Source organism: Microtus ochrogaster, linkage group LG4 (assembly GCF_000317375.1).
Source record: "Microtus ochrogaster isolate Prairie Vole_2 linkage group LG4, MicOch1.0, whole genome shotgun sequence".
Classification (NCBI taxonomy): domain Eukaryota; kingdom Metazoa; phylum Chordata; class Mammalia; order Rodentia; family Cricetidae; genus Microtus; species Microtus ochrogaster.
This window is the reverse complement of record NC_022030.1, coordinates 55,580,950-55,607,045: the sequence shown is the minus strand read 5'-3', so window position 1 is coordinate 55,607,045 and position 26,096 is coordinate 55,580,950. Positions and strand designations below refer to the sequence as shown.

Sequence of the window (26,096 nt, the reverse complement as noted above, 5' to 3'; positions counted from 1 at the left end):
CCCCTGAGATAGACACCCTGACACCTCTGCCAACAGACACTCCTCAAAGTGAAGCAACACCCACCAACACACGCTCCCTCGTGTGCAGAGACTGAGAACTGGCAAACACGCAATTACCCAGCCCCGCCTGCCACCCCCGCTCTCCTCCTGCAGCCCACTCTCTTTCCTTTCCTTCCCCCTAAGGCTGCCTTCTGTCACCAAGGCCTGATCTGAATTGTCCTAGGCTAGGTCTGGGGGAGTGGGGGGCTTTGTTGGCACCAAGAACACCCTTCTAGTTGAGCAAGAGACAGTAAGGGATGCCTCAGGGTCTCGGGGGCTCACCTCGAGAAGCAGCTTACCCTTCTCCCAGGATTGTACCCCTCCCCATCTCCATGCCAGCGGACCACCAACGACTATTCCTGTGTCTCGCCTGTGTCCCACAGGACACCACAAGGAGGCGCTGTGCGCTCTTAGTCTCTCTAGACCTGTTCTGAGCAGCTCCTGGGGCCAGCCTCTGCCAACCCTATTATCCAGTAGTCCTCTACCGTCCTCAGTTCATCGATTGGCTTAGCTATGCCACCCCGGGCATGTGTAGGGTGTAAGAGTCTGTCCATGACAAGAAAGTCCTTCTCCCCGGAACGGATGATCAAGAGTTTCTTCTTTCTCCTTTCCTAGTTAATAGCTCCTGATTAAACCTGCCTCCTCAAAGATCTCATTTCCCTGCTCGTCTCCTTGGCCGGGTGTCTTGCCCTCAACTTTCTCCTCCCTGCCCCCTCCCATCATCCCACACGGCACCCCCCCCCCCAGCATGCCCCTCAGAGCTTTAATCCCTCCTGCTGCCGCGCTGCCTTATCTGCTCCCAGCAGCTTTCGCTGCTGCAAAGCCCTCTCCCCCTCCTCCTCGGGATCTTCTCTCTCTCCTTCCTTCTCTCTCTGCTCTCTGACCAGCGCCCCCTTCTGTCTAGCCTCTCTGTCACCCAGACCCCCTTCTCAGGGCTCCCTGGCTGATGGCCCTTTGCCCTCTGTCCAGCCTCAGCTCAGAGTCTGGGGGATGCCCACCCACTCCCACTTCCCCGTTCTACCTCAGGCCACTCCACTGACCTCTCAAACGTCATCGTTTCTGGCCAGTCAGGATTTGTACCTTTCTTCTTCTTCCTGGGCCCCGTTTCCATGTTTTCTCCCTAGTTCTTCCAGATTCCTCTAATCTTGAACCCCAACCTCTCCATTCCTGGGGACCAACGACCTCCGCTTGAGAACGCCCAATTAGATGCTGTGCTTCCCTGGGATAGCCCAGGGAGGGCCTTGAGGGGGGGGGGTGTGCAGAGAGTACTGGTGACAAAGGGGGTAGGGCCTGACGGTGGGACGCTAACCCTCTTCTGTTGCCTCAGATCACGTCTGGGCCTCCCCATCCCCCTTCCCCGGGACTCTCATTAACCGCTTCTCCTGCCTCGTCCGTGGCATAAATAACCCAGATAAATCAGCCGCCGTCCGCCCCCCGCCCCTCGGCCCCGCACAGCCCGTTTGTCACCGCTGTTCGCTCGCCAGCCAGGCTTGGCCCGGCCAGCATCCCCCCCCCCCCCAAATCCTTGTCCCTTCTCACCCATGTCTGTCCCACACTGGCTTCCCACCCCCTGGTCAGCACCAGGTCCTGGTTTCTGAGCTCGGGCGGGTGGCAAGGAGGTGTCCCTTGGGATCAGGAGGCTGGGGATTCGATCTATGAATGCTCCTTAAGAGTTCAAAGGTCGTGTAGTTTATGAATAGAGCCAGCTAGCCAGGGAGTCGGGAGCCCACAAATGATCGGAAGGAGCAGAAATAGCTTCCTCTGGAGGTGTTCCTGGGCTGTAAAGAGGTTCCCTGAGAACCCCTTTAGGTTGAGTCCTGGGAGGCCTGGGTCTCCCCTTGGGGACATTTTGCTCAAGTAAAAGTTCTAAGCATCCTCCCAGTCCCCCCTGGCTAATCCATCCCCCTCTTCCTGTGGCCCCCACCCCTTCCCCGGGGTGGCTAGCCCAGCTACTCTAACCTTTGCCTCCCTTGCTCGCTACCTTTCTCTTTCCCAATTTCAGGAAGCCCGATGCACGACCCAGGGCAGGGAGAATTGGACTGAACAAATCTGAGAAATGGGAATAATTGGAGGGTAGAAGAGACTGGGCGGGCTCACGTCCTGGGGGAACGGCAGCCCCTCCCCACACACCCCGCTCTGGGATCTCTAGAAGCCCCTCCCACTCTCTCACAGCCAGTTTAGATCCCGGCCAGCTCCCTTCAGCCCTGTTTTCCCTCCCTGCAAGGGGCAGCTGGTCCCCTGGGAATGGGTGAGAGAAAAGGGGAGGGGCTGAGGGAGCTTGGGCGCAGGGCTGGGGTGGGGGTGGGGAAGAAACTGGGCCGGGCCCCAGGGACCAGCTGGGCAATGAGCCGGGGAAGCAGCCGGGAGGCTAAATGAGGGAGATTATCACCCAACTGCAGCCGGGCAGAGAAGGAGGCAGGCAGGGAAGCAGGGAGGGGGGGGGGAGAGGGGACAGGGCCAGAGGCGAAGGGGGTGCGGAGGGATAGGAAGGGGGCAGAAGGGGCTGGGGAGGATTGGGTGAAAAACACCAAGGGATGGGCTGCCCTCACTAAGCATAACCAGATTCCTAGAGGTCTGGGAGACTGGATTGTAGGGACTTGGGGACAATTAGAGACAGCTGGCCACCGGGCAATGGTGGGAGTCTGCTGCATGCAACCAACTGCTGCTTCATTCCAGTGGCCTGGAGTCCCCCACAGCCCCCCCCCCCCGCAGTTAGCACCCAACCTCTTTCCTTTTAAATGTGGAAGAACTGGAGGGGAGGAGAGGGTGTTATCTGGGCTCATGATGGAGGTCAGCGTGCGATGGAGACAGCTTGACCCGGAGATCTCAGCAGATAGCCAGGAATTCGAACAGGCTGTCAGGGCAGTAGTGAGCGCTGGGCAGGGACTGGGGGGCAGCTCCCACTTTCTTGGCAGAGCCCCAGACTGAAGTAACCTTAAAAAAGCAATTAAATCACCTTTTTAAAAAACCCAGTAAAGAAAAATCGATATTGGGAGAAAAGGGAAGCGAGAGGAGGAAAGGAGAAATGGTGTGTCTGTGGCTGGGCTGGGGTGGGGTGGGGGTGGGGCTTTGGAAAGGTCTAGGGGTGGGACAGGGAGGGGGCGTATGGGAGAGTATTGCCAGGGTATGGGGTCGAGAGGGAGCTGTGTGCGGTCACCTGGACCCTCGCATAGGAACTCAGCATCTGCTGCCAGTGCCAACTCTACTTTCTCCTGCTGTGTCCCAGCCAGAAGTAGCACCTGAACCTGTCCCCAGAGGTCTTATCCCCCCAGCTTTGGGAGCCTGCTGACCTGGACTCATGGGAAGCTTGTGGGGAAACCCAACTGTGGCCCTGGGAAGCCACTTTGCTGAAAGGTTGGGGACATCTAGTTAGAGCACCATGTGTGGCTAGGACCTGGTGGGTAGGTGGATTTCACACTGGAGTGACCCCCACGAGAAGTCTGACCTAGCCTTGCAGCCAGGGTGAGCTGAGCAGCAATTTGAACCCAAGGGAACCACTCTTGGGACCCTCCCTCTGGGCCAGGCTGAGACTGCGGGGACAGCCTGGCGCAGGGGAGGGGTGGCCACTGGGCAGCGCGTGGACCTCGGGCTCTAATCCCCAGCAGCTGCCGTTTCCCTCAGATCGATTCCCTTCTCACTTTTTTTTTTTTTTTCAGCTGCTGGTTCCGCGGTTTGGATCGATGGAGCTGCCTCCCCCTCCCCTCTGAGCTTCCTCTCCCTGCTGCTCATTAGCGCCCCGATTAATCAGCCCCCCTTTCCTCCCAGGACAAGTGCTGTCCCCCCCATGAGGATTCACATTTTCACACGGTCCCCCGGGGGGCACAAGTGGACTATTCTTGCTACTCCCAAGCAGGAGGTACCAACGTATTCCCCCCACACCTGGTGAGCCAAGAGGGGCTTCCACCTCCTCTTGTGGTGATGGCCCATGTGTCTGACTCCTCCTCCCAGATAGCAGTCTGCAGGGCTTCCCTGCCTGGCTCTGCCTGGGGACAGGGCATCCTTAGCACCGAGTTCCATTGAAGCCCCCATTCATCCTCACATTCCCTCTAATACCCTTTCCGCCCTGCTCCTCATTTCCGTCTCCCCTGCCTCGGAGATCTTTGCTCCCTGGCCTGGCTCCTCCAGCTCCCCTCCTTTTCCCCAAGCCCGGCCATACATAGCAAGGGACTTGGAGACTATAAGATAGTAAAATGGCCCCAGAGGAGCAGGGCAGCCAGGGCAGCCTCGGTTCCAATCACAAGAATGTTGGGATTGGGGCAAAGTCAGAGAAAAGAAGCCAGCGCCCCCCCCCCAGGTAGGGGTGTGGTGGGTGTTGGAATCAGCAAGGCTCTAGGGAAGGAGAGTCTGAGTGAAGCCACAGTTGTCTCCTAATCTTGCCGCCCTCCCCTTCCTCCCCTCCCTCATTCAAACAAGTGGCTCTCAAGGAGTTTCTGGAAGCTGCTGCGATTGGGGCAGTGAGATCAGCCGAAGGCTGGAGTCAGGAGTCAGGAAAGCCAGGAGCTGGGGAACAGAGTTGATTGGCCCTTCCTGGGGTGTGGTCCAGAAAAAGTGTCAAGGAGTGGGCTGAGCACCTTGAGCACAGCATTACTGCCCGAATGGCCTGAGACTGGACTCTCTGGGGCCCCCACAATTGACTAAGGTACAGCGAGAGTTTCAGAAGCACCCCTAATCCTGGGCTCTCCATCCTGGACTGGGGTAGGGCGGGGGTTTTCCCTCCCTGGCCTGGCTCCTGGTTCCCGTGCCAGTGCCCGACGGTGAAACGCTGTTGACATGTCCTGAATTATTAAGCACGGGGTGGGCTCCAGAGCACATGCTGAGCGGAGCGGCTGGGGCTGCGCGGCGTGGCGGAGCAGCGCTTGCTCCCTCGCTCACTCGCTTGCTCGCAGGGACACACGCAGGGGCTGACAGCTGTGCTGGTGCTGATAAGGGAAGCCACAAGGAGACGATCGAGGAGAGAGACAAGCAGCAGCAGAGGCAGCAGCGGCAGAGGCAGCACCGGGGCTGAGGAGCTGCTGGGAGTGGGAGTGACGCCCCCCACCTCGGGCCCCCACCCTGTCCCCATCCTCCTCCTGATTGCCCTGAGTTTAGAAGAGCAGCCGCTGCCACCACCACCACTCCGGAGGGCACCAGGGCTGCTGTCCAGGGAGGGACAGTAGCAGTGAGAGGCTCTGGCCAGTCCCAGCAGCCGGGGACAGATGCCGATCGAGATTGTGTGCAAAATCAAATTTGCTGAGGAGGATGCAAAACCCAAGGAGAAGGAGGCAGGGGATGAGCAGAGCCTCCTGGGGGCTGCTCAGGGGCCAACAGTCCCTCGGGACCTGGCCACCTTCGCCAGCACCAGCACTCTGCATGGGCTGGGCCGGGCCTGTGCCCCAGGCCCCCATGGACTGCGCAGAACCCTTTGGGCACTGGCTCTACTCACCTCACTGGCTGCCTTCCTATACCAGGCAGCCAGCTTGGCCAGGGGCTACCTGACCCGGCCTCACCTGGTAGCCGTGGACCCTGCTGCCCCAGCCCCAGTGGCGGGCTTCCCGGCTGTCACTCTCTGCAACATCAACCGCTTCCGGCATTCAGCACTCAGTGATGCTGATATCTTCCACCTGGCCAATCTGACAGGGCTGCCCCCCAAAGACCGGGATGGGCACCGTGCGGCTGGCCTTCGCTACCCAGAGCCCGACATGGTAGACATCCTCAACCGCACTGGCCACCAGCTTGCTGACATGCTCAAGAGCTGCAACTTCAGCGGGCACCACTGCTCCGCCAGCAACTTCTCCGTGGTGAGTTCTACTAGCTCCGTCACCTAAACCTGGGGTGGCCAGAGGCCGGAGTGGGGGAGGAGGGTGGTGGTACTTGAGGGCATCCTCAACAGGGCTTCCCTTCCTTCTGCCACCAGAGGCAGGCCTCGTGTCTCCCCCAGCTGGTGTTTCCTTCTGGCTCCTCAGCCCTGGAGCAGTGAATGCTCAGAAGGGCTTACCCTCGGTGGTACAGCTCCTCTTCGGCGTTTGCTGCTGCTGCAGTGTTCAAGGTTGGGGGCTAGGGCCACTCCTGGGGATGAGCCCAGGGCCTGAAGCTGATCTTCATCCCAAGGCCAGGCAGACTGAACGCTAGTTTGTTCTTGTTCTATTTTTCTTCTGGGGCTACTGGATTCTTCTTCCCAGCAAATGAAAGTGACAGGGGGAGAGGGTGTCTAGAGGGGAGAGGTGTCCCTGTCAAAGGAAGGACTCAGGGCTGCCTTCTGGGGAGCTGGCCCAGCCAGCCAGCTGGATGGAGACGGTCTTCGTGTATACTGGGTGCCAGTCTTTTCCATCTCTCCCTGTCTTTCACACACACCCCTTCACAGCCGCCCTCACACATCCCTCTTTCATGCTCCCCTTGGTCTTTCCTGCTTGCCAGTGCCCCCACCCCCTGCAGCCCCTGTTCCTGCTGCTCTCTTGCCTGGCTCTGACTCTCACTGGGAACCACTCATTCCCTCTATGTGCGTAACTCACCCTCGGAGCTGGCGCATGAACACACACTCGTTTCCTTGCATGCTTCCCCATCATGCACATTCCGTGTCCCTGTCACTACACCCATATGCACACCTGCACACCCACACACCGAGAGAGCTATTCATTCCATGCCTGTACCCCAGCTCATAGCTGCCAAGGATGGGGTCGTGCTTGGGATGTCATCCCAGCTCCTGACACCCCCCAATCTATCCCAACCTCTTTCCTCCGCTCTCCATGCAGAGACAACTGTCACCATTGCCTCCATGTACGTGAACACACACACATGTACCCTCCCCAGAAGTGGAGTACCAGCTCTGCCTGCTATGCTTGCACGCCTCCCACAGTCAGGTGTGTGAGTGTGCAGGGTGTGTCTTGCCCTCTGTCAGGTCTATCAGGGCTCATTTCACCCACACTCACAGCTATTATTCACAGTGTGCTCGAGATGCCTGTCCCCAGTCCCCAGTTGACGTCTATCTTTATGTGTGTGTGTGTGTGAGAGAGAGAGAGTTCCGTCCTTGTGACTGCTGGCATATGAGCAAATGTGTGGTGTCAGCCCGGTGCCCACTTACACCCAGTCTCCAGTGGCAATGGGTACTTTCCCTCTTAAGAGCCTAGTTCCTTACCCACAAGCTTTCCCTCACTGCCTCAGTGTTACCAGGAAACATGCACCAACCAGGTTCCTGGCCCCACCATGTCTGCAGTGTCTAGGGCCTCTTGCTTTGGGTTGTGTGGGTGGGTTCGGTGGGTGGGAGGAATTAACTTGAAAAGAGGGGCAGAAGGGAGGAGATTGTACCAGAAGCGGAATTAGGGAATACCAGCCTGTTGTCTAGCTACACATTGTCTTCTAGGAAAATGAAATATCGCTTTCCAAAACCAGAGCTGAGAGAGTCCCTAAAGAGGAGGTGATGTGTGGAATATGAGGGTGGCCTTTGGGGTCCACGGGACTCCTGTCTTGCAGTCTCACCCCTCTGTGATGGGGGTGGGGAGGAACTCAGCCTCAGCAAGTGCTGCTGGGACAGAAATCAATGGGGTCTTTGTGTCCCTGAGTTTGTGTCTTAGCTCCTGTTGGGGTGGGCAGGAAAAGGGAAGGGTAACGATGACACACATCAATGGAGGAGAGACAGAGGGCACTTAGGGGGTGAAGGTTAGGTGACAGAGGGTCTCTGTTAGGATAAGGTGTCCAGAGAAGACAGGGGCAGGGATTCCCTTCATCCAAGCTGAGAGTCCCTGGAATCCTGAGGATGACTGGGGAAGGGGGGGGGGGGAAGGATAGTTTTCCCTAGGTCCTCTGGTACATGGGCTGGACAGGGAGGTCGAAGCTTGGGCATCTCTGCTGTGGAGCTGTCCCAGGAACATCAGAGCAAGTGGGGCAAAGCAAGCACTTGGCGGGGGACAGAATTCCCCTTTGGGGGTTCCTGTTCTCCCATGCCCACCCTAGCCTAGACTCAGACTCCTGCCCACACCCATCCCTGACCTGCTGCATGTAATTCCTCCTGGACCTGGAGTGACAGCCAGGAACTGGGCTGGGGCCCCTGACGAGGGAGAAGATGGGATGCCTTTCCTGAATGAGACTGGAGCAGGGGAATGAAGGCTCGAGGCCTCTGGGGTGGACATGGGGTCCATCAGCAGCTCTGTGTGGACATGGGGTCCATCAGCAGCTCTGTGTGGACATGGGGTCCATCAGCAGCTCTGTGTGGACATGGGGTCCATCAGCAGCTCTGTGGTGAGGATGTGGGCTACGCGATGGGGATTTGAGGGTCTTTGGTGAGGAGATGAGAATGTGAACCAGTTGGGGTAGCACCTGCCAGGGAGTAGGTGGTGATATGGCCAGTGGCTGTGACAGACAGGCTTCGGCAAGGGACCATTATGTGTTTTCTGTTGCTTTCCCTGTTTCCTCCTTCCCACTCCCCACTCTGCTGTGACCTTTCCTCCGGAATCCAAGTTAATAAATGTCACATTTTCCAGCCTATTTTTACTCTGGGTAATGTGCCCTCCCCCAGTCCCCTAAGCTTCTGCTCTTGCTTCTGGTACCAGTGAAATCACTCTCACCCCCACGCTCCCAAATATCCCTTCATTTACCCGAGTCAGCCACTCAGAATGCTGCTCTTTGTACCTACACATGTTGGGTTCCTTGTCAGGACCTATGGGGAACAGCAAAGAAAGGGGAAGCCCTAGTCTTCAGCCCCTGCCCACAAGATGCCTTCAGTCTCATGGAAGAACAGGGATGGGGATGCTCAAAAGCTTAAGCAACCATGCAAGAGTTAATCAGCCATGCAAGCAATGTCATAAGGTGCCAGGATTAATTGCCAGATGGGGTTCATGGCTGGTAAGAGTCCGAGTTCAGAGAGAGAGAGGCCACTCTGGGCTAAAAGAGGGCTGGGAAGGCTTAAAAGATGAGGCAGTCTGCCTGAGGTTTGAAGAGGAGAGAAGAGGGCAAGGTTTCTGAGGGTGCGGGGCTTTTCCACACCCCCATCCTCCATGCTGGCCCCTGGCTCTTCTCATCCACTGAGCCCCACACCAGCCCACTCCCACCTCAGACTTTCGCCACCACCCCATCGTAGAGGGCTCTTTCCTTCCTTCTTGATTCCACTTTCCCCCAACTGTGTGCCAAGCTCCAGTTCCACCTCCCCCATCATGGCTCATTCGCAGCCTGTCGACTTGGTAATCGCTTTCTGCCTGGCCTTCATTGCTTGATCTGTGCAACGCAAAGGTGGCTCTAAAAGCCAGCATCTCCTCTCAGCGGGGGGGACTGTACACCAAGTGAGAGTTCCGGAGCTGTCTGAGCATGTGGACTTGAACCTCAGTTCTATTCTATTTCGTGGCCTCGAGGAAAGCGAAATACTCCCATGAGCATCCATTTGTGTATTCAGTACCTAGGCTATGGGGAGGTTGTGAGCTCAAGATGCCTGAGAAGAGTTTAGCACCCTGCCTAGCACGCACACAGTATGCACTTCGCAAGCATCAGCTCTCACACACACCACTACCTCGGCTCCTGACCATCTTTTAACCTCACTGTGCTCAGCATCACCCGATGGCTTCTGATTCCTGCTCCAGAACGACACTGCTCTCCATCCCCTAGTCCCCCCCCACTCTCTGACTCTCGTTCTCCCCTCTGCAGTTATAGCCCTCCCAAGCAAGCATGAATACGTACATATGTGCATATATGCTAGACCATAAACCTTCCGTGGTGACAGAAACGTCCTATGTCTGTATTGTCCAACATGGTAGTCACTAGTCACGCATGACTGTTGAGCATTTGAAATGTGATTTGGCATGTGCTACTAATGCATGTTGTCTTGGACAACATACTGGTGAATAAGGCTCAGATTGCCTGGCTGAGGCAGGGCTAGAATTACTGATAGGACTGAAGGATATACTTATGGTGATGTGTTGTGGGCTGTGATTGGAAGTCAAACCAAGGTTCCAGGTTAAACTGAGGATGGGGGCAGTGTCTTGAAGTTGGAAGCTTTGGGGTGTCTGAAAGCATCGTGTGAATGCAGATACTTCTTTACCCAGAGGCAAATATGACTTTGGTCTCTTCTTTTCCACACCCCTGCCTCAACATTGAGGCAGGAAGAAGGAGGGAATCCCTCAGGGAGTGGGGGCAGGTCCCAGCTCCTGGTTGTAGGACTCCCCAGGATCAGAGGTACAGACAGCCCCTAGAAGGGTAGGGGGCCCCGTGGGTCCCTCACTGTCTCCATCCCTCTTGGCTCTCAGGCTTCCCTCCCCCTCCCCCTCCTTCCCCACACGCTGGTGACTGCCGTGACTATTAATCACTCGCCCTGTTCTCTTCCTCTCTACTAATCAGGCACAATTAGACAAGGCCTCTTCCAGCTGGGCAGTCCCCCCTGCCCTCCCCTCCCTCACAGCCCTCCCCATCCGCTACCCAGGACAGCTCTGAGGCAAGGAGAACTTGATACAAGCCTCTACTTTGGTTGCCCTGACTCCCAGTTTGGGGCTCTTCAAAAATCTCCTCCTTCCGTCCGTTCCTTCCTTCATCCCTGCTCTTGTCTAGTGCTGCAGTCCAGCCAATATTGGCAGGCTCTTCCTCTGACCCCCTGCCATTGTCTACAGGAGGAGCTATCCCATGCTCACTTTCCAACTCCAGACCTTTCCTATATCCCCTTGACTTAGAAAGGGGGCTGTTCCTTCTGACGTTGGTCCAGGCCTTTTATATACCAGATGAACTTTGTTAATTCTGCCTGAATCCCCATTCGGTCCTCTGCCCCTACGGTCCCATTATGTCCCGAGGTGTGACCCTTGTGCACATTTAGTGAACACCTGGTAGAGGGCTGCTCCTGCCTTGGGGAGCCAGGCAGGTAGAGTCAGTGAGAGCAATACAGTGAAGGGTGGGGGTCTCAGCCTCATTTCTAGCTAACTGTTGCCCTGTGTGAGGGTATCGGTAGTCTTCTGTGATGTCAAATGGACCTCCAAATCTAGTTTCTTTCAATAAAAAGTTCCCTGGTTTTAACAACCCTGTAGGGTGCCTACAGCTCAGATGGAAGAACCCAGGAGGATACTGCACATCTCTTACTTGGCAATAGTTGCTGTTCCTCGATACCTCCTGGAGGGGGCGCTCTCATTCTGGCTGCATTGGCAGTGAAGTTGGTAGGAACTGTTGGGGAATTATGCCGGAAGGGAAGGGCTGGGGGAAAGCCTCCTGAGAGGGTTGGTCTCCAAGGGCAATGGGGAGGGTCATGAGAGGCATGCCCCCACCCGGCCCCACTCCAGAAGCCCTGTGGCCTCTTCATTAATCAGGAATCAGCCCCGAGCTGGGCTCATTATCAACTCAGCTTCTCCTCTCCCTGCTGGAAGATGCTGATTAGCATCTGAAGAAATGGCCCCCATACATACCCCTCCTAGCCTCTTTATGGACCCCCCCCCCCAGCCCTGTCCTTGGGCTTCCAGGAGGAACCTGCCCCCTCTCGTGGTGGAGAGCAGAGCTGCATGACCTAGGTCTGGGTGTGGGGCGGGGGGAGGATAAGAAACCTGTATGTAGGGTCCTAGAGATCCCAAAGCAAGTCCACCCTGTAGGTTACTGGACCCACCCCTGGACAGGGAGTGGAGCGAGTGGGAACGGAGATGAGGATGGTCCAGGAGAGATGGGCAGCCTCCCTGGAGGAGGAGGAGGAGGAGGAGGAGAAGGAAGAGGAGGAGGAGGAGGAGGAGGAGGAGGAGGAGGAGGGGGGGGGGCAACCTCAGGTGGGAGAAAGATCAGCTTTTTCCGCCCTTCCTGGCTCTCCTGCATCCACCTCCTTTCAGCACCTGGACCAAGCAGGTGGGGACAGCTAGCTCGATGAGCGATGGGCGGGCAGAAGACAATCTCATCTAAGAGAATTGTTGTGCATTTTGTTGTCATTGTTTTTGCGTTCGGTGGGCTGTGACAAAGGCTTAGGGTCTTTAGAGTATCCCACCCAGTGCTGTGGGGGTAGGCAGGAAGACAAAAGAGTCTGAGGCAGAGAACAGCAAAGGTCTAATGCTGTGTGTCTTCTAGAAAAGGCCAAGGATGCCAGCATGTCTTCCCTTGGCTCCCAAATAGGGGGTAGCGGACTGAATATCCAGTCCACCCCCTAAATGTTCACAGTGCCCTTGGGACACCTCTTTGGGTTGGAGGGGGAGCAGTTCCAGAGAGATAGGCACAGGCTGCGGCAGGCGAGGCAGCAGCGAGAGTTCAGAGAGGAGCCACGGGATGATTAAGGGGAAATGGAGGATTGATTTAGGAGGAAAGATTAAAGGAGCTAAATCCGTGGCGCTTGGCTCAGCGGTGACTAAGCGTGGACAGGATAATAGCTTACAAATGTGTGAAAGGTGTAAATACCAAGCGGGGGGTGGGGGAGGCAGCTTGGCTGGCCAGGGGAGTGGGTCAGGGTACCGGGCAGACCCCAGGGAGGGTTGGAGACTCTTGGGGGTACGGCACGGTGGAGCAGGCCTCTCCCTAGCTGGGATGCAAGTGGAGATTGAGGTGTTTGAGAGCCTCTGGTTTCAAAAGGAGGTTTCATTTCTGGGGCCCAGCTCCCTAGACCTCCACATTTCACTCCAGCTGGGCTAGAGACAGAGGTCGCGGGTTCAAATCTTACTCAAGCCCTACAGCGCCGGCCCAGCACCAGGTCTATCGACAGTTTCCAGGCTCACTGGCCACGCCCAGCCCTGGTCCCCAGCTCGGTTTACACCCGTCGGCACTGTCCCAGCTCCCGCCCCTTTGATCGCCTCCCGGGCCGCAGCGGGCAGCGGGCGTCGGGCGACGGTGTCTCCCTCCGCGGTGGAAGCCTCTGGCGCTGCTGTGTGCACGGAGGTCACTTTGCAGAGGAGCCGGGAGCCGAGGGAATGCAAATGAGGCGAACCCAGGGAGGAGAGCCGTGGAGGCCGGAGAGCCGTGGAGGCCGAAGGAGACGGAGGGAGGGCGCTGCTCCGTGATGGATGCCTGCCCCGCGGGAGAGGCAGTCAGCGGGGAGCGTGGCCCGTGGGTGCGGCCTCGTGCGGGCAGCTAGGCCTGCGTTGCCAGAAGTGCGTCTAGGACAGGCGTTCCTGATGGCACCCACCCACTCGTCCAGAGGACGGGGACACACACACACACACACACACACACACACACACACACACACACGAACTACTACTACCACCACCACCACTACTAACCCAGGTCTCCCCAAGTCTTGTTGGAATTGAAAACTCCAGCCCACCAACTGTGAGTGTGAAACTGTTTGTGAGTGTGAAACAGCTCTGTTTACATCGAGTGGTGGGGATGCCAGGGAAGGACTTAGTTACCAATTAATAACATTATCGCCTGCAAAACTGTCTGTCTGTCTGCCCAGGAACAGGTGTAACTGCTTACCTGGGTCCTGGAATTCTTCCTTCATCCACTTGGGAAGCACCCCTGAGCTCCCCATTTCATACTTCCACTTCCTGTGCCCCCCTCCTATGCTGGGCCTTAGCCAGTTCCTCTTTCCCATCCACCATGGTTCTCACATGTACGTTTGAACTGACACTACCACCGTTCCCAGATGCACCTTGGAGGAAGGGTCCCTGAAAACCAGGAGGGTGGCATTGGGCACTGGGAACTTCACTCAGGGAACACTCCTACTGTCAGACCTATTGGAAGTGGGGGAAATAGAGTTTCTTCCCTAAGTCCATCGGCTGCCTCCCGGAGTGGTGGGCCAGCCAGCTTATTCCAAGATGCTTTCATTCCCCATGCAACTGGAACCAAACCCCTGTTGCATCAGCAGTGGCCTTGGCTGGGATGTCCATCCCAGCATGGCCCACAGCCGGTAGTATCTATTATGTGATTGTTAGGTTTGTGTGTTCTGTTCCCTCTTGTGGACCTGTCACTTTGAATAGGCCTGGTGCATGGTGTAGGTGCATGAATGGATGCATGCTTTCATGTCAGACAGCAAACTCCTCGAGACAGACTTTTTGTTCCGGATTATTGTATCCCCAGCACCAGTGACTGACACATTATAAAAGCTCGCGGTATACTGTTTGACACATGGGTTGTTCCAGTACCCACCATTCTCTGCTCTGCTACATCATGTGACCCTGGCCAAGTTTCTTACCCTCTCTATGCCTCCACCATCTTGTCTGTGAACTAGGGACAATGGAAATAATGTCTATCACTTTGTTCCCAAGCATTAAAGAGTTCATTTATGTAAAGCACTCAAACCTGTTCTTGGTTCATAGTAGGCATTCAGAAAATTAGTTGTTGCTAACATGTTATTGTATCTCTTTTCTCATGCCAGCTTTGGAGGGTACCTGATTGTCTTCCCATTTCGCAGATGAAAAGTAGAGGATCAGGGAGGTCAAATGACCGAATCTGAATCCCATAGAGTTCAGTAAAGCACAAGTCCCAGCGGTAAGCCAGGCTGAGCCTTCTTCTGCTGGACCTGTGCGTTTTGCTCGGAAAAAGCTCCATGCTGATCAGCTCCTAAGGGCAGACATCTTTAGCAAGAGGCAGAATGCCCCGTGAAGATGGGCCCAGTGGGAATCCAAAACTGAAGCAGCTCAGCTGTGCTGTGAGGCTGGAAGCTCCCTTCCTGTGGTCAGCCCCCTTCTCCGAGTGCCTGCCAGGCATCTCTCGGGGATTTATCTCTCATCTGCAGTCCCGACCCGAGAAGGAAGAATTGCTTGTTGCCTTTTATGGAGGTGCAAACCAAGGCGGAAAGGGATCATCCAGCACCCGGCTCGTGATCACTGCCGCCAGTTGTTGGTTAAGGTAGTGGAGGAGGTGGGGTTTGAACTCTACCATATCAGGCTCCAAACTCTTCCTTTTCCCCCACGTTCTGAGGCTTCTGTACCCATCCCCAGCCTCACAACCAATGCTAGGGTGTCAGGCTTATGACTGCAGTTTACAAGTGTCTACTTAAGGAGGGGAGTCTTACTGTGTTGCCCCAAATTCCTGGGCGGAAACAATCCTCCCGCCTCAGACTGCTAAGTAGCTGGGACTACAGGTGCTTGCCTTAGGGCTTGTTATTGTCTTCTCCTTAGGAGCTTTTCCACCCAGAGTGCTAGTCATGGCTGGATGAAGATATGCCCAACCCCGTCTATTGGTCCACAGTGAACTCCAGCATACTGCAGGGTGAAGGGGAGTTCATTCCAGGGCACCTAAGAAGGAGGCATAGAGATGGGCCCCACAGAAGAGGGCAGAGGGATAAAGGAGAGGGGTTACCATCCACAGAGAAGTAGCTAGGAGGGAGGTGCTGGGGTCTTGGCAGAAGCTGGGTGCCCAGAAGGCTGTGGAGATAAAACCCAGGCTGCAGATTAGCTATGGGATTAACTGCTTGGTCCTTGCTGCTTCTGGCTGCTTCTTATCTCCTGGAGGCCCAGGGCCTTCTCCCACATAGCTGAGCCCTGGCCCTACTAATTGGCTATTAACCCTGTGGGCTCTGTGGCTACAGGGAGGAAGAGGAGCTAGGGAGGGCTGAGGGGGGAAAGCCAGCAGCCAGGCAGAGAAAGCTATCTTGGGAAATGGGAGCTGTGGATGGATGGAGCTCAGAGGGCTGAGAGAGAAGCCATCGCTCAGGGGAGCAAGCTCTGGACAGATCTCTTCCAGCTCCTGATCATTGTCTCGGGAAGATGGGGCGGGTTGGTGTGTGTGTGTGTGTGTGTGTGTGTGTGTGTGTGTGTGTGTGTGTGGTGGGGAGCCGAGAATAGAATAGGGAGGACATCTGGGTAACCTCAGGTCCATAGTAAAATCTAGGAGGAAGACAAGATATAGAAACTGAATACTCACATGCAAGGATGGAGAGAAAAGCAAATAGGATAGAGGCAGAGAGGGCAAGGGACCAAGAGCCAAGCAGCATCTAGGATATAGGAGAGAGAGAGGGATGCTCATTTGATGAACAGGCTGTCCAATGGCTAGAAGCAGGGAAACTGAGTCCAGAGGGACACCTGGCTGGGTGCTTAGAAAAGGTAGACAGACCAGGGAGCTAGAGACGTGGAGAGATAGACAGATCAGGAAACAGGCAGGGACTCAGGCCAGCGCTTGGGGAAGATGGTCAGAAGGAGCAGTAGAAGGCTGGCTAGAGGAAGCTGGCAGAGGGAACCTAGGTGTCCTGTTTATGGCCCATCCACTTTCAGCTCAGGGAAGTTCCAAGAGGTTACACACTCCAGCTAGGGCTGATAGCATGCGATTGGAAGCCAAGATAGAGAGGTGTTAGGGTTTTGACAGGATCAAGGCCCCATGGGCAGCACGTAGAAGCTGAGGTTATCTAGAGATGGCCCTTCCACCAGCAGGACACTTCTTGGCCCGGAGCCAACCCTCTCTGTGATTGGGCCCCTAGGCTCTCAACTCTTGTATACACATTCTCCTTTAGGCCAGTCCATGGAGAGGGAGCAGTGGCCAGCCAGTGGGACCTTGTGGCTAAACAGCCGTGCCGTCTCCATGGAAGAAGCTGTGGGCTGTGTGTGCTGCCACCAGAATTCTGTCACTTAGGAGCTAGTGGCTGACTCCACGACCAATGCCCGGGCCAGGGACTGTCTCCGGGGCAACGACGTGCTCTTCTCAGCAGTAGGGCTTGACCCAGGCTGTGCAGGTGGCACAGTCCTAACAGTCTGGCCTGCCCATTCTTGGTAGAGGTGTCCTTTGAGCCTGAATGGCGTTCACACACCTTCTTTGTCACTCTCTGCCCCCATCCAACCACTTCATCAGCTTAAGAGGCAATCAACCTCCTCCCAAGCTAGGTTTGAGCAGGAGGCTAGACTCACTGTCCAGCAGCACACGTCTGTGTGCATGTAATGAAATACAAACCTATAGTCTTGCTCTATCCAGGGAGCGTGGTTCATCCCCTGAGCCCACACTGGGTAATTCTACAAGGACTGATTGTATTGTACACGAGGTTCGGTCTGGTTCAAATCTCTGTCTTTTGCTGGCTGTGCACACTTAGCCAAGCGACTTTCCCTCTCTGAGCTCCAGTTCCTTCATCCTTCACAGGAGTAACAATAATTACCTCGTGTGGCTTCTATAGAGGCTCCAAGGAGAAAATCTATCAAAAGACCCGAGATGCCGGGCGGTGGTGGCGCACGCCTGTAATCCCAGCACGCGGGAGGCAGAGGCAGGTGGATCTCTGTGAGACACATACTCATGTATGAAATTCTAAAAAGAAAGAAAAAAAAAGAAAGAAAATTTTGATCTGGGAGAAAATGGGGATGTTTGATCATGTTTGCCCTTCTCCTGCTCTTCGCCCCTCCTTCTGATCCCATTGAACTTTGGGAATGCCAAGAGGGAAGGAAGCAGGAACCCACACTTCCGGCAGCTGGAGACCCCCGAGTGGGGCTAAGCTTCAGAGAGACTGTGCTGGGCAGACACGAGTGAGCGGCATAGACCGGGGTTCCCTCACACAGTCTGGGCCTCATTTACCCTCTCAACTCAAGCGTGCACGCAGAACTGGCTGAGTGGGCAGGAACTGATTCCAGCATCTTTTTGGCCTGAAAAAGGAGGATGTTGGGCGCTTCTACATCTCCTGTATCTGCCCTTCTTTTATCACTAGGGAGACAGGAGTCTTGTACTCAGCCCACTTCAGGCTCCTCTCTCTCCACAGCCATGTCCCAAGAGACCATGACTAGGCCCAACCTGTCTTGCTTGGCTCTTGTATCTTCTCAGTTATTTTCCGTTTCAACACCAGAGATGGGACAGGGGACCTCCCCCTCACCAGGCACTCACTCTATCCCTGAGCTATGTTCCTGGTCCTTTTCACTCATTGTTTTGAGACAGAGCTTCACTAAGTTGCTGGTGCTAGACTTGAACTCAGTTTGTAGCACAGGCAGGCCATGAATTTATAGTCCTCCTGCATTGGTCCGGAGCTGCTGGATTTGCAGGCCCGTGCCTTGTTCAACCAGACCTTTCTACTTCCTGTGCAGTGCATGGATCAGCAGGTTTGTAGAAACGCAGACTTTCATTCCAGGGATACCGCCTACCTCTATGCATTCAAGCAGAAGCGGCACTTTACAAAGGAGATCTGGGTGCAAAATGGCATTTGGGAAGCACTAATCTCAGAGACCTCTGCAAGCTGGTTCCGATTCTCTGCGTTTCTGTCTCCTCGTCTGCTGAATGAGGAGATAGCAATACCACCCTCAAGGTAGTTGTGAGGGTTCAGTTGGACTAAGCACAGAGCCTAACATGCTTGGGGTACTTTGAAGGTGTCTGTGATGCCCGCCCCGTGAGGTCCCCGTGATGCTCCCCAGGAACATGCTGTGATGGAGGGTACGGGTGGAGACAGAAGTGGTACAGATGGGTCCAAGGACAGGAACCCAGAAGTTAGGGAAGGAGGGGCGAGGAACGGAAAGGCAGAAGACACTGAGAGGAAGGGACTGAGGGACGGAGCTGAAAGGAAAGGGGACCAAGGGAAAGGAAGGTCCAGTATGAGGCACATCCCATCTCTTTCCATCCTGAGGTAGCAGCTGGGTGGTCTGGGGTGGGAGGATGAAAGCAATGAATTATGGGAGTGGCTGGAGCTTTGCATCCCCATGAGTTCCATCCAATCACCAGCTGTGTGGCCTCATTAGAGTCACTTGACCTCTCTGAGCGGCAGTTCCCTTCTCTGAAGCCAAGGTCATCAAACACGTCTAAAATCAGAGTTCCTGGGTAGACGACACGGCGTAGCAGTAGATGTTCCCATGTTTTGTAAATGTCAAGGTGCCTGCTCTGCGTATTTTCTCGTCTCAGAAATCAGTTTGGGTGAAGGAAGTACTGGGGCGAGCTGCAGATAGCTAACTCACTAGAGGAGGGAGGACAGAACGCCACCCCTCAACATGTCCCTGGGGGGGCTCCTCGGATTGCTTCAGAAGTCCACCTCCCAGCTCTCAGCCCAGCCTCTTCCTTCAGTCTCTCCGGCTGCTGTCAAGCCTGAGATTTCCCTCCATGCCACTTCATGCCCCTTCCCAGCTCTTACAGTGTGAACACGTGCGTTCCCAGGAAAGGGGTGGGGGGAGTGTTGGAGCACACTGACCCCTTGCCTCCAGAGAAGGTGCTGCCTGTGATGGGTTTGACCCAGGGGCACGTCTCTGTGGGGTGAGCTAGGCAGGGGGGAACTAGAATCCACCTCTTTTTCAGTAGCTCTCCCAGTCCAGCTGCTCAGTGACTCTAGGCAGCCCACTAAAACCCGCAGGCTGAGCCTGTGCCTTCATCTTTGGGTCACCAGCGCCATCTGGTGTTTTGGGGAAGAATGCTCATCGATGAGACACGATCGGGGCTTTGGATAGGAAACATTTCTGAAAGCCCTACGAGGGATGAGCATAGGGGACACCAGGCAGGCCCCCTGCTTTTCTACAACTTGCTCTCTAGTGGAGGGCATGGTCAGTGGACAGGGAAATGAGCAGATGACAAGGCCTCAGGTCTTGATTCATGTACTGAACAATTTAACAGAGTGAGCATGGGTATGATGTGAGCAGGGTGCAGGGCAGCCGGTTCTGCCACTCCTGGAGAGGGCGCCACAACCAAGGTCTGAGGTGAATAGGAGTATCCGATGCTTGAGTTTGTCACCGTTCCAGGAGTGGTGAGGCAGAAGAGGGCCAGGGTCATGCTGAAGGGCAACTTCAAGGCTAGGGAAAGAGTCTGACTTCATTCTCTGGAAACTGAGGAGCTATCAATTGTTTAGTTTGAAAGTAAGTTTTACTGAGGCTGGGGGATGGCTCAGTGGATGAAGGGCTTGCCATACAAGCATGAGGGCGCTCTCCGGCATTCACATAAAAAGCTGGGCACGGGCCAGGCGGTGGTGGCGCATGCCTGTAATCCCAGCACTCGGGAGGCAGAGGCAGGCGGATCTCTGTGAGTTCGAGGCCAGCCTGGTCTACCAAGGGAGTTCCAGGACAGGCTCCAAAGCTACAGAGAAACCCTGTCTTGAAAAACCAAAAAAAAAAAAAAAAAAAAGCTGGGCACGGGGACATGTGATCCCCACAGTGCTGGGGGAGGGGACAGAGACGAGAGAATCGCTGGAGTCCGCTGGCCAGCCAGCCTAGCTAAATCGACCATCTCTGTGCTCAGTGAAAGGCTTTGTCTCCACAATAAGGTAGGTGGAAGGTGACTGAGGAGATACCTGAATGTACACACTGGGTACAAGTGCACACACGCACAAAGAATAAAATAAGTTTCATTGTGTGTCCCTGAGGTTTATAGCATGATGTGCAAGCTACAGATAAAATCTGGTGGAGGCACTTGGTTGGCTTGCGTGCTTTGACTGCTGTGTGGAGAACGGAAGGAAGGGATGAAGGGGAGCCAAGTAGGTGGAGATCATGTTGAATTTGCAATGGGAGAGGAAAAGATGCAGATTTTAGAGATCCTAACTAATAAAAAAACTAAGTAGCAATAGGAGGACCCTTTACTCAGTGGTGGGAGGGCAAGGCTTGGGGGGGGGATAGCAATAGTCTGAGCCTGGCATGGGGGTGCACACTTGTTTCCCCAGAGCTTGTGGGTTAGAGCAAGAGGATTGTGAACTCAAGGCCAGCTACATGGGGAGCTCTTGTTCACAGAGTGCAACAACTCTTGGGTAGGGGAATTCCTGGGGTGCTGCAAGGTCTTGGGGAGGAGCAGGTCCAGCTTGAACTACACACAGTGAGACCTTCCAAAATACAAAAAAACAAAAAAAAAACACAACAAGGTTCTGTTACTGATACGTTCTGTCTCCCTCCAGGTCTACACTCGCTATGGGAAGTGTTACACCTTCAATGCGGATCCTCAGAGTTCACTGCCCAGCCGGGCAGGTGGCATGGGTAGTGGCCTGGAGATCATGCTAGACATCCAGCAGGAGGAATACCTACCCATATGGAGGGAGACAAGTACGCAGGCGGGGAAGGGAGAAGGGCCAACTCAGGGGAGGGGCCTGGGTCTGGCTCTCTGCCTGGAGTAGGTTCTGAAGAGGTCTCCTCATCTCTGCTGTGCAGATGAGACGTCATTCGAGGCAGGTATCCGGGTGCAGATCCACAGCCAGGAGGAGCCTCCCTACATCCATCAGCTGGGGTTTGGTGTGTCCCCAGGCTTCCAGACTTTTGTGTCTTGCCAGGAACAGCGGGTGAGCATCCCCAGCTAGGCCTAGCCTGGGCACAGGGCAAATCTCTTTTTGAAGGGATGCTGGCCAGATCTGCCCTGCTGGGGCTATTGACACTAGAGGACTGGCCTCGACTGACACACTTGGCCTTGACCTTGTCATGCCCCATCTCTGCAGCTAACTTATCTGCCCCAGCCTTGGGGCAACTGCCGGGCGGAAAGCGAGCTCAGGGAGCCTGAGCTGCAGGGCTACTCCGCCTATAGTGTGTCTGCCTGCCGACTGCGCTGTGAAAAGGAGGCCGTGCTGCAGCGCTGCCACTGCCGGATGGCGCACATGCCAGGTGGGCACCTCCAGCCCGTCTTTGGTGCCACGCTTCTGGGCTCTTGAGCTTCCGAGAGCCGAAACGTGTGTACAATATGTACACACGTCTACACTCATAAGCATGTGCTCAGGTGTATATCTGGATAGTTATGCATGTTTTCATGTTTGGGAATGCATGAATATACATGCTTGTGTGCATGCTAGTATATATTTGTGTGTATGTGTGTGTCTTGGGGTTGTGTGCATGAACTTAAGAGTGTACACATGCTTGTGCAAGCAAGTGTATGATTAGATGCACATGTTATACAATGAAAAAACAATTTTCACTTTTTTATGTATGCGTGTGTAGACATTGATCTGTTATGTACATGTGCAAAATAGGCATATATGTGGATGCCCACGTGGGTGTGTGGTAAAGGAGTAGGGAAAGGGCTGTGGATCTCAGAAACACTCTTCTCTCCTTTCAGGAAATGAGACCATCTGCCCGCCAAATATCTACATTGAATGTGCCGACCACACACTGGGTGTGTGCCGCCTTCCCCCTTCCCTGTCTCTCACCACTCTTCACCCCTCCATGTGCCCTTCTCCTCTGTGTCCTCTCGCCTCTCCTTCCAACATGTCTGAGGGGGTCAGGTCTTGCTGAGGTTGAACTGTATCTCACACCTCAGGGGGGCGGGTCTCAGGGCTTCTGCAGGTCCAGACACTTGGATAAGTGGTGAGAGACCATGGGGAGATGTTGCAGAGAACAGAGAATCCAAGGCTGGGAGTGAAGGGCTGGGCTTTCCATCTCAGTTCTGCCAATGAGCGCTCTCTCTCTCTCTCTCTCTCTCTCTCTCTCTCTCTCTCTCTCTCTCTCTCTCTGAGAAAGTGAAATGACTTCTCTAAGCCCTAGGAAAAATACATTGCTAGATGCCAGTATGGGTAAAACAAACTCCATCTTTCCACAGGCCTCACCTGATCTGTAGCTCGCTCATCCATCCATCCATCCATCCATCCATCCATCCATCCATCCATCCATCCATCCACCTACCCACCCATTTAACAATCAACTGATTGATTCATTCTCTAGACCTAGCCAATGTGTTCTGAGAGTTGGAAGTGAGGAACCAAGAGCCCGGCCCATGAACACTTACTGAGGACAGATGCGAACCGGCTAACAGTTCCTGAATAGGGGTATCTCAAGGGTGATATAAGGACCTGGGGAGAGACACGTAGCCCCACTCTGGAAAGGCAGGGAGGATTCTACATGGAAAGCTACATATTGGCAGAGATTTGAAGGGTTGGTTCTGGGTAGGGATAGCATGTCCCATGTCACAAATATCTTGTGACTAGAGAAAGATGATTTGTCTAGGCACCCAAAGGTCAGTGTGGCTGGAGACAGAGATCAAGGGAGGGAGCAGAAAGTAGAAGAGGGAGGTTCTGGGAAGCCAACAAGGCCTTAGGGCAAGGCAGAAAGGTGAGAGGGTGGGATGCAGAGGGGACCAGCCAGGGGCTCGCTGCAGAAATCTAGATGTGATGGGCCTCTGCGGATGCACTTGAGATGCTGGGGTAGCAGCCTGGTATACCACGATCTCCTCTATGCCCCCGTACCACCGGCACCTGTCAAGTGCGTGAGTGAAGAAAATTAAACTAAGGAACAGATGTAGCAGCTGGAAAGGGAACCACAGGTGCGTGCGGTGAGAGCTTCCAGGATTAGCGACACCAGGGGGCATTCGCTTTTGGGCTTGAAGGAAGGAAGGAAGCATCATAGAGCTGAGAGAGAGAGACAGAGAGACAGAGAGAGAGAGACACAGAGAGAGACAGAGATAGACAGAGACAGACAGAGACAGAGAGACAGACAGAGACAGAGACACAGAGACACAGAGAGAGACAGAGAACACCTAGGGCTGTTTGAGAGGACTGGCTGGGGGCAGTGCAACACCAGAGGAAGAACACAGCCTCTGCCTATCTGTGGCTGGAGACTGGAGAAACAGATACCTCTGCTCTCTCACTTCCTGACCTGCCTGACCACAGGCTGGAGGGCAAAGGTGTCAAGGGATCAGCAGCCTCCTGGGGAGCATCCTAGCGTATCATATGTGAATCCTATCTGTTCTGTCCATTCATCCATCCACCCATCTCCCTCCCTTCCATCCCAGCATCCTTCCCGTAACTCCTCGTGGGTCTGAGAGCTCATGTTGACTAATTCTGACAGATACGCTCTCACCTTCTGAGTTATGGGACCTCCTTGTCCCAGGGAGCTGCGGACAGAGGGAGAGATTTGTGGAGGTGCTGCTGTCATGGGTAGTTTAAGGTCGGTCTGAGGGGGGCCCCAGCCAGCATTAGAAGGGTGGCGGATCTGGCCCTTTGAATGGACTTCCTAGCTCAGGATAGACTCCGTGCCTGTCCCTACAGCCACTGGGCCTGGGGGCCACCGTCCTCACTGCAGCTGGTGTCTCTGTGTTGCAGATTCCCTGGGTGGAGGCTCTGAGGGTCCATGCTTCTGCCCCACCCCATGCAACCTGACTCGCTATGGCAAAGAGATCTCCATGGTCAAGATCCCCAACAGGGGCTCAGCCAGGTACCTGGCGAGGAAGTACAACCGCAATGAGACCTACATACGGTAAGACATGCCCACAGATGGGCTTTGTGAGGAGGGCCCTTCAGCAGGCCCGGGACATAGGAGAGAGTGAGAATGAGCCGCCTCTTTGTGTACACGGGGTCTCCTGCCAGGAATGCCAATCACAGTCTTCCTAACTGCCATCCTTCAAGTTGCATCCTGGTCCACTTCCGGGAAAACCCTTCCCAGTCCACGTCTGAGCTGCCACAGCTCCTTGCACATACCCCCGCCACTGCATTGTGTCAGACCCATTTCTATGTCTTTCTCCTCAGGCCAGCCTGGGCTACCTGAAACTCTTTCTCAGAAAAGCAAAGCAGAGCAGCCACAACAAAACCACAGAGCTCACCCAGCTGAACCTAGTTCCCTTTGGGAGTCGGGGTCACCAGCTCCTAGCACATAGGGGTCTTAGATCAGGATCAGCTAGCTAGACTGAGGAGGATGCCCCTGCCGGTTGTCTCCTCAAATTCAGCAGCCCCACACAGGTGTCAATTCATGTCTCCTAGGGAGAACTTCCTGGTCCTAGATGTCTTTTTTGAGGCCCTAACTTCTGAAGCCATGGAGCAGCGAGCAGCCTATGGCCTGTCAGCCCTGCTGGGTAAGCCCTGACCCTTGCCCCCACTCATGTGTGGATCAGCCCAGCCTGTTCCCACTGACCCTGCCCTCTTGCTCTTCAGGGGACCTTGGGGGACAGATGGGCCTGTTCATTGGGGCGAGCATCCTCACCTTCCTGGAAATCCTTGACTACATCTATGAGGTAAGAACACGGAGGAAAGGCTCCTGCGTGGGCTGGGCTGGCTGGGGAGTGGGCTCAGAGTTCTACAAGTACCTGGGGGTCTGGCTCTGAAGAGGTTGGATTGGGCATGGGGACTCCTAGAAGAGGGGTTGCCAGGCACCAAGTCCTATAACTAAGACCCTTCTATACCCCAACCTTGACCTGCAAGGTCTCCTGGGATCGACTCAAGAGGGTGTGGCGACGGCCCAAGACCCCACTGAGGACATCCACTGGGGGCATCTCCACTTTGGGGTTGCAGGAGTTGAAGGAACAGGTGAGTCACCTGCTCTCCTCCCAACCTGGAGAGCACCCTCTCTCCAGGGCCACTTCCTGAAAGTTTCCAAGGCACCACAGAGAAGGAAAAGTCATGGCTGAGACTTGAGTACACGACTTGACCACTGTCCCATCCCCTTTTCATTTTACAGAGTCCCTGTCCAGGCCGGGGGCGTGCTGAGGGTGGGGGGGCTAGCAGCCTGCTCCCCAACCATCACCACCCTCATGGCCCCCCGGGAAGCCTCTTTGAAGACTTTGCTTGCTAGGATGGTGCTGTGTGGGGAAGAATCGTGAGTCTGGGATCCTAACCAGGCGCCACACATCTCCTGCTCCTGAGCGAGACAGAAGGCCTGGGGCAGCCCAGGGCTCAGGGTGGGGGTGGTGCTCACTGAGAGGCCAGGACTGGGGTCCTGCTCTCCCCAACCCAGGCTCGGCTGCCTTGAACAAGGTCCTTCTTGTCCACACTCTCTGCTCCCAGGCTTCAGTCCAGGAAGGACTGAAGACCAGACTAGAGGCCCCTGAGGAGGGGAGGGAGGAAGAGAAAGACAGGGGAGATGGAACCCTGGCAGGGCCCCTCTGTACATTTGTATATATTTAGGGACTGGGTGGGGGTGGGACAGACACAGAAGGGTGGGGTTGCGGGGGAGGGTGACGCAGGATAGTCAGGGTCCCAGCCCTAGCGACTGAAGACAACTCCTTGGGACTAGGCATGCTGGGCTGGTTCCTCTCCCCTCTCTCCAGGCCCAGCTCCCCTCTTGGCAGGGGGAGTGGGTGGCCCAGCAGGCCTGGCCCAGCTCCCAGTTCCCCCTGTAGCAGCCCCACCTCGAGTTCCCTCCACGGGGAGTGGGAAGATGTTTCCGACCTTGGCTGAGCTTACCTGGAGGGGGAGTGGCCTTCTCAGTTCTTGCTCCCTAAAGACTGGTTTTATAAAGTGCAGGCAAGACTGGGAATAAAGAGTCACAAAGAATTCTGTGTCTGTGTGTCTGTCTGCTTGTGGTGGGTGGGTGAGAGAGAGCTGGCGTACACTTGCTGGAGGCTGGGCATCTGTGTGACTTAGTCCCTGTAAGAAGAAATGAAGGCACACACAGAAACAGGCTCCTCCATCCTCAGAGTCAATTCTCCCTACTCCCATGCCT

General features: G+C 55.2%; 1 protein-coding gene across 1 annotated transcript; it reads left to right on the top strand.

Moving 5' to 3' along the window:
- Window positions 1-3,695: 3,695 nt before the first annotated feature.
- Asic4 (acid sensing ion channel subunit family member 4) lies at window positions 3,696-25,915 on the top strand. Its single transcript, XM_005361572.2, has 10 exons — window positions 3,696-5,816; window positions 20,645-20,789; window positions 20,895-21,022; window positions 21,176-21,338; window positions 21,787-21,843; window positions 23,765-23,918; window positions 24,419-24,510; window positions 24,590-24,669; window positions 24,857-24,961; window positions 25,113-25,915. Exons 1-10 carry the CDS (start codon window positions 5,235-5,237, stop codon window positions 25,224-25,226), a joined length of 1,620 nt encoding a protein of 539 aa, XP_005361629.1. The 5' UTR covers window positions 3,696-5,234; the 3' UTR covers window positions 25,227-25,915.
- The last annotated feature ends 181 nt before the right edge of the window (window positions 25,916-26,096 follow it).

What these genes read in the sequence shown, in the direction of transcription:
- Asic4 (XM_005361572.2), top strand. Translation starts at nt 5,235, where the DNA reads ATGCCGATCGAGATTGTGTGCAAAATCAAATTTGCTGAGGAGGATGCA. An exon ending in CCGGATGGCGCACATGCCAG is followed by an intron (nt 21,339 to 21,786) that starts GTGGGCACCTCC and finishes CTCTCCTTTCAG; the next exon opens with GAAATGAGACCATCTGCCCG. An exon ending in TGGCCTGTCAGCCCTGCTGG is followed by an intron (nt 24,511 to 24,589) that starts GTAAGCCCTGAC and finishes CTTGCTCTTCAG; the next exon opens with GGGACCTTGGGGGACAGATG.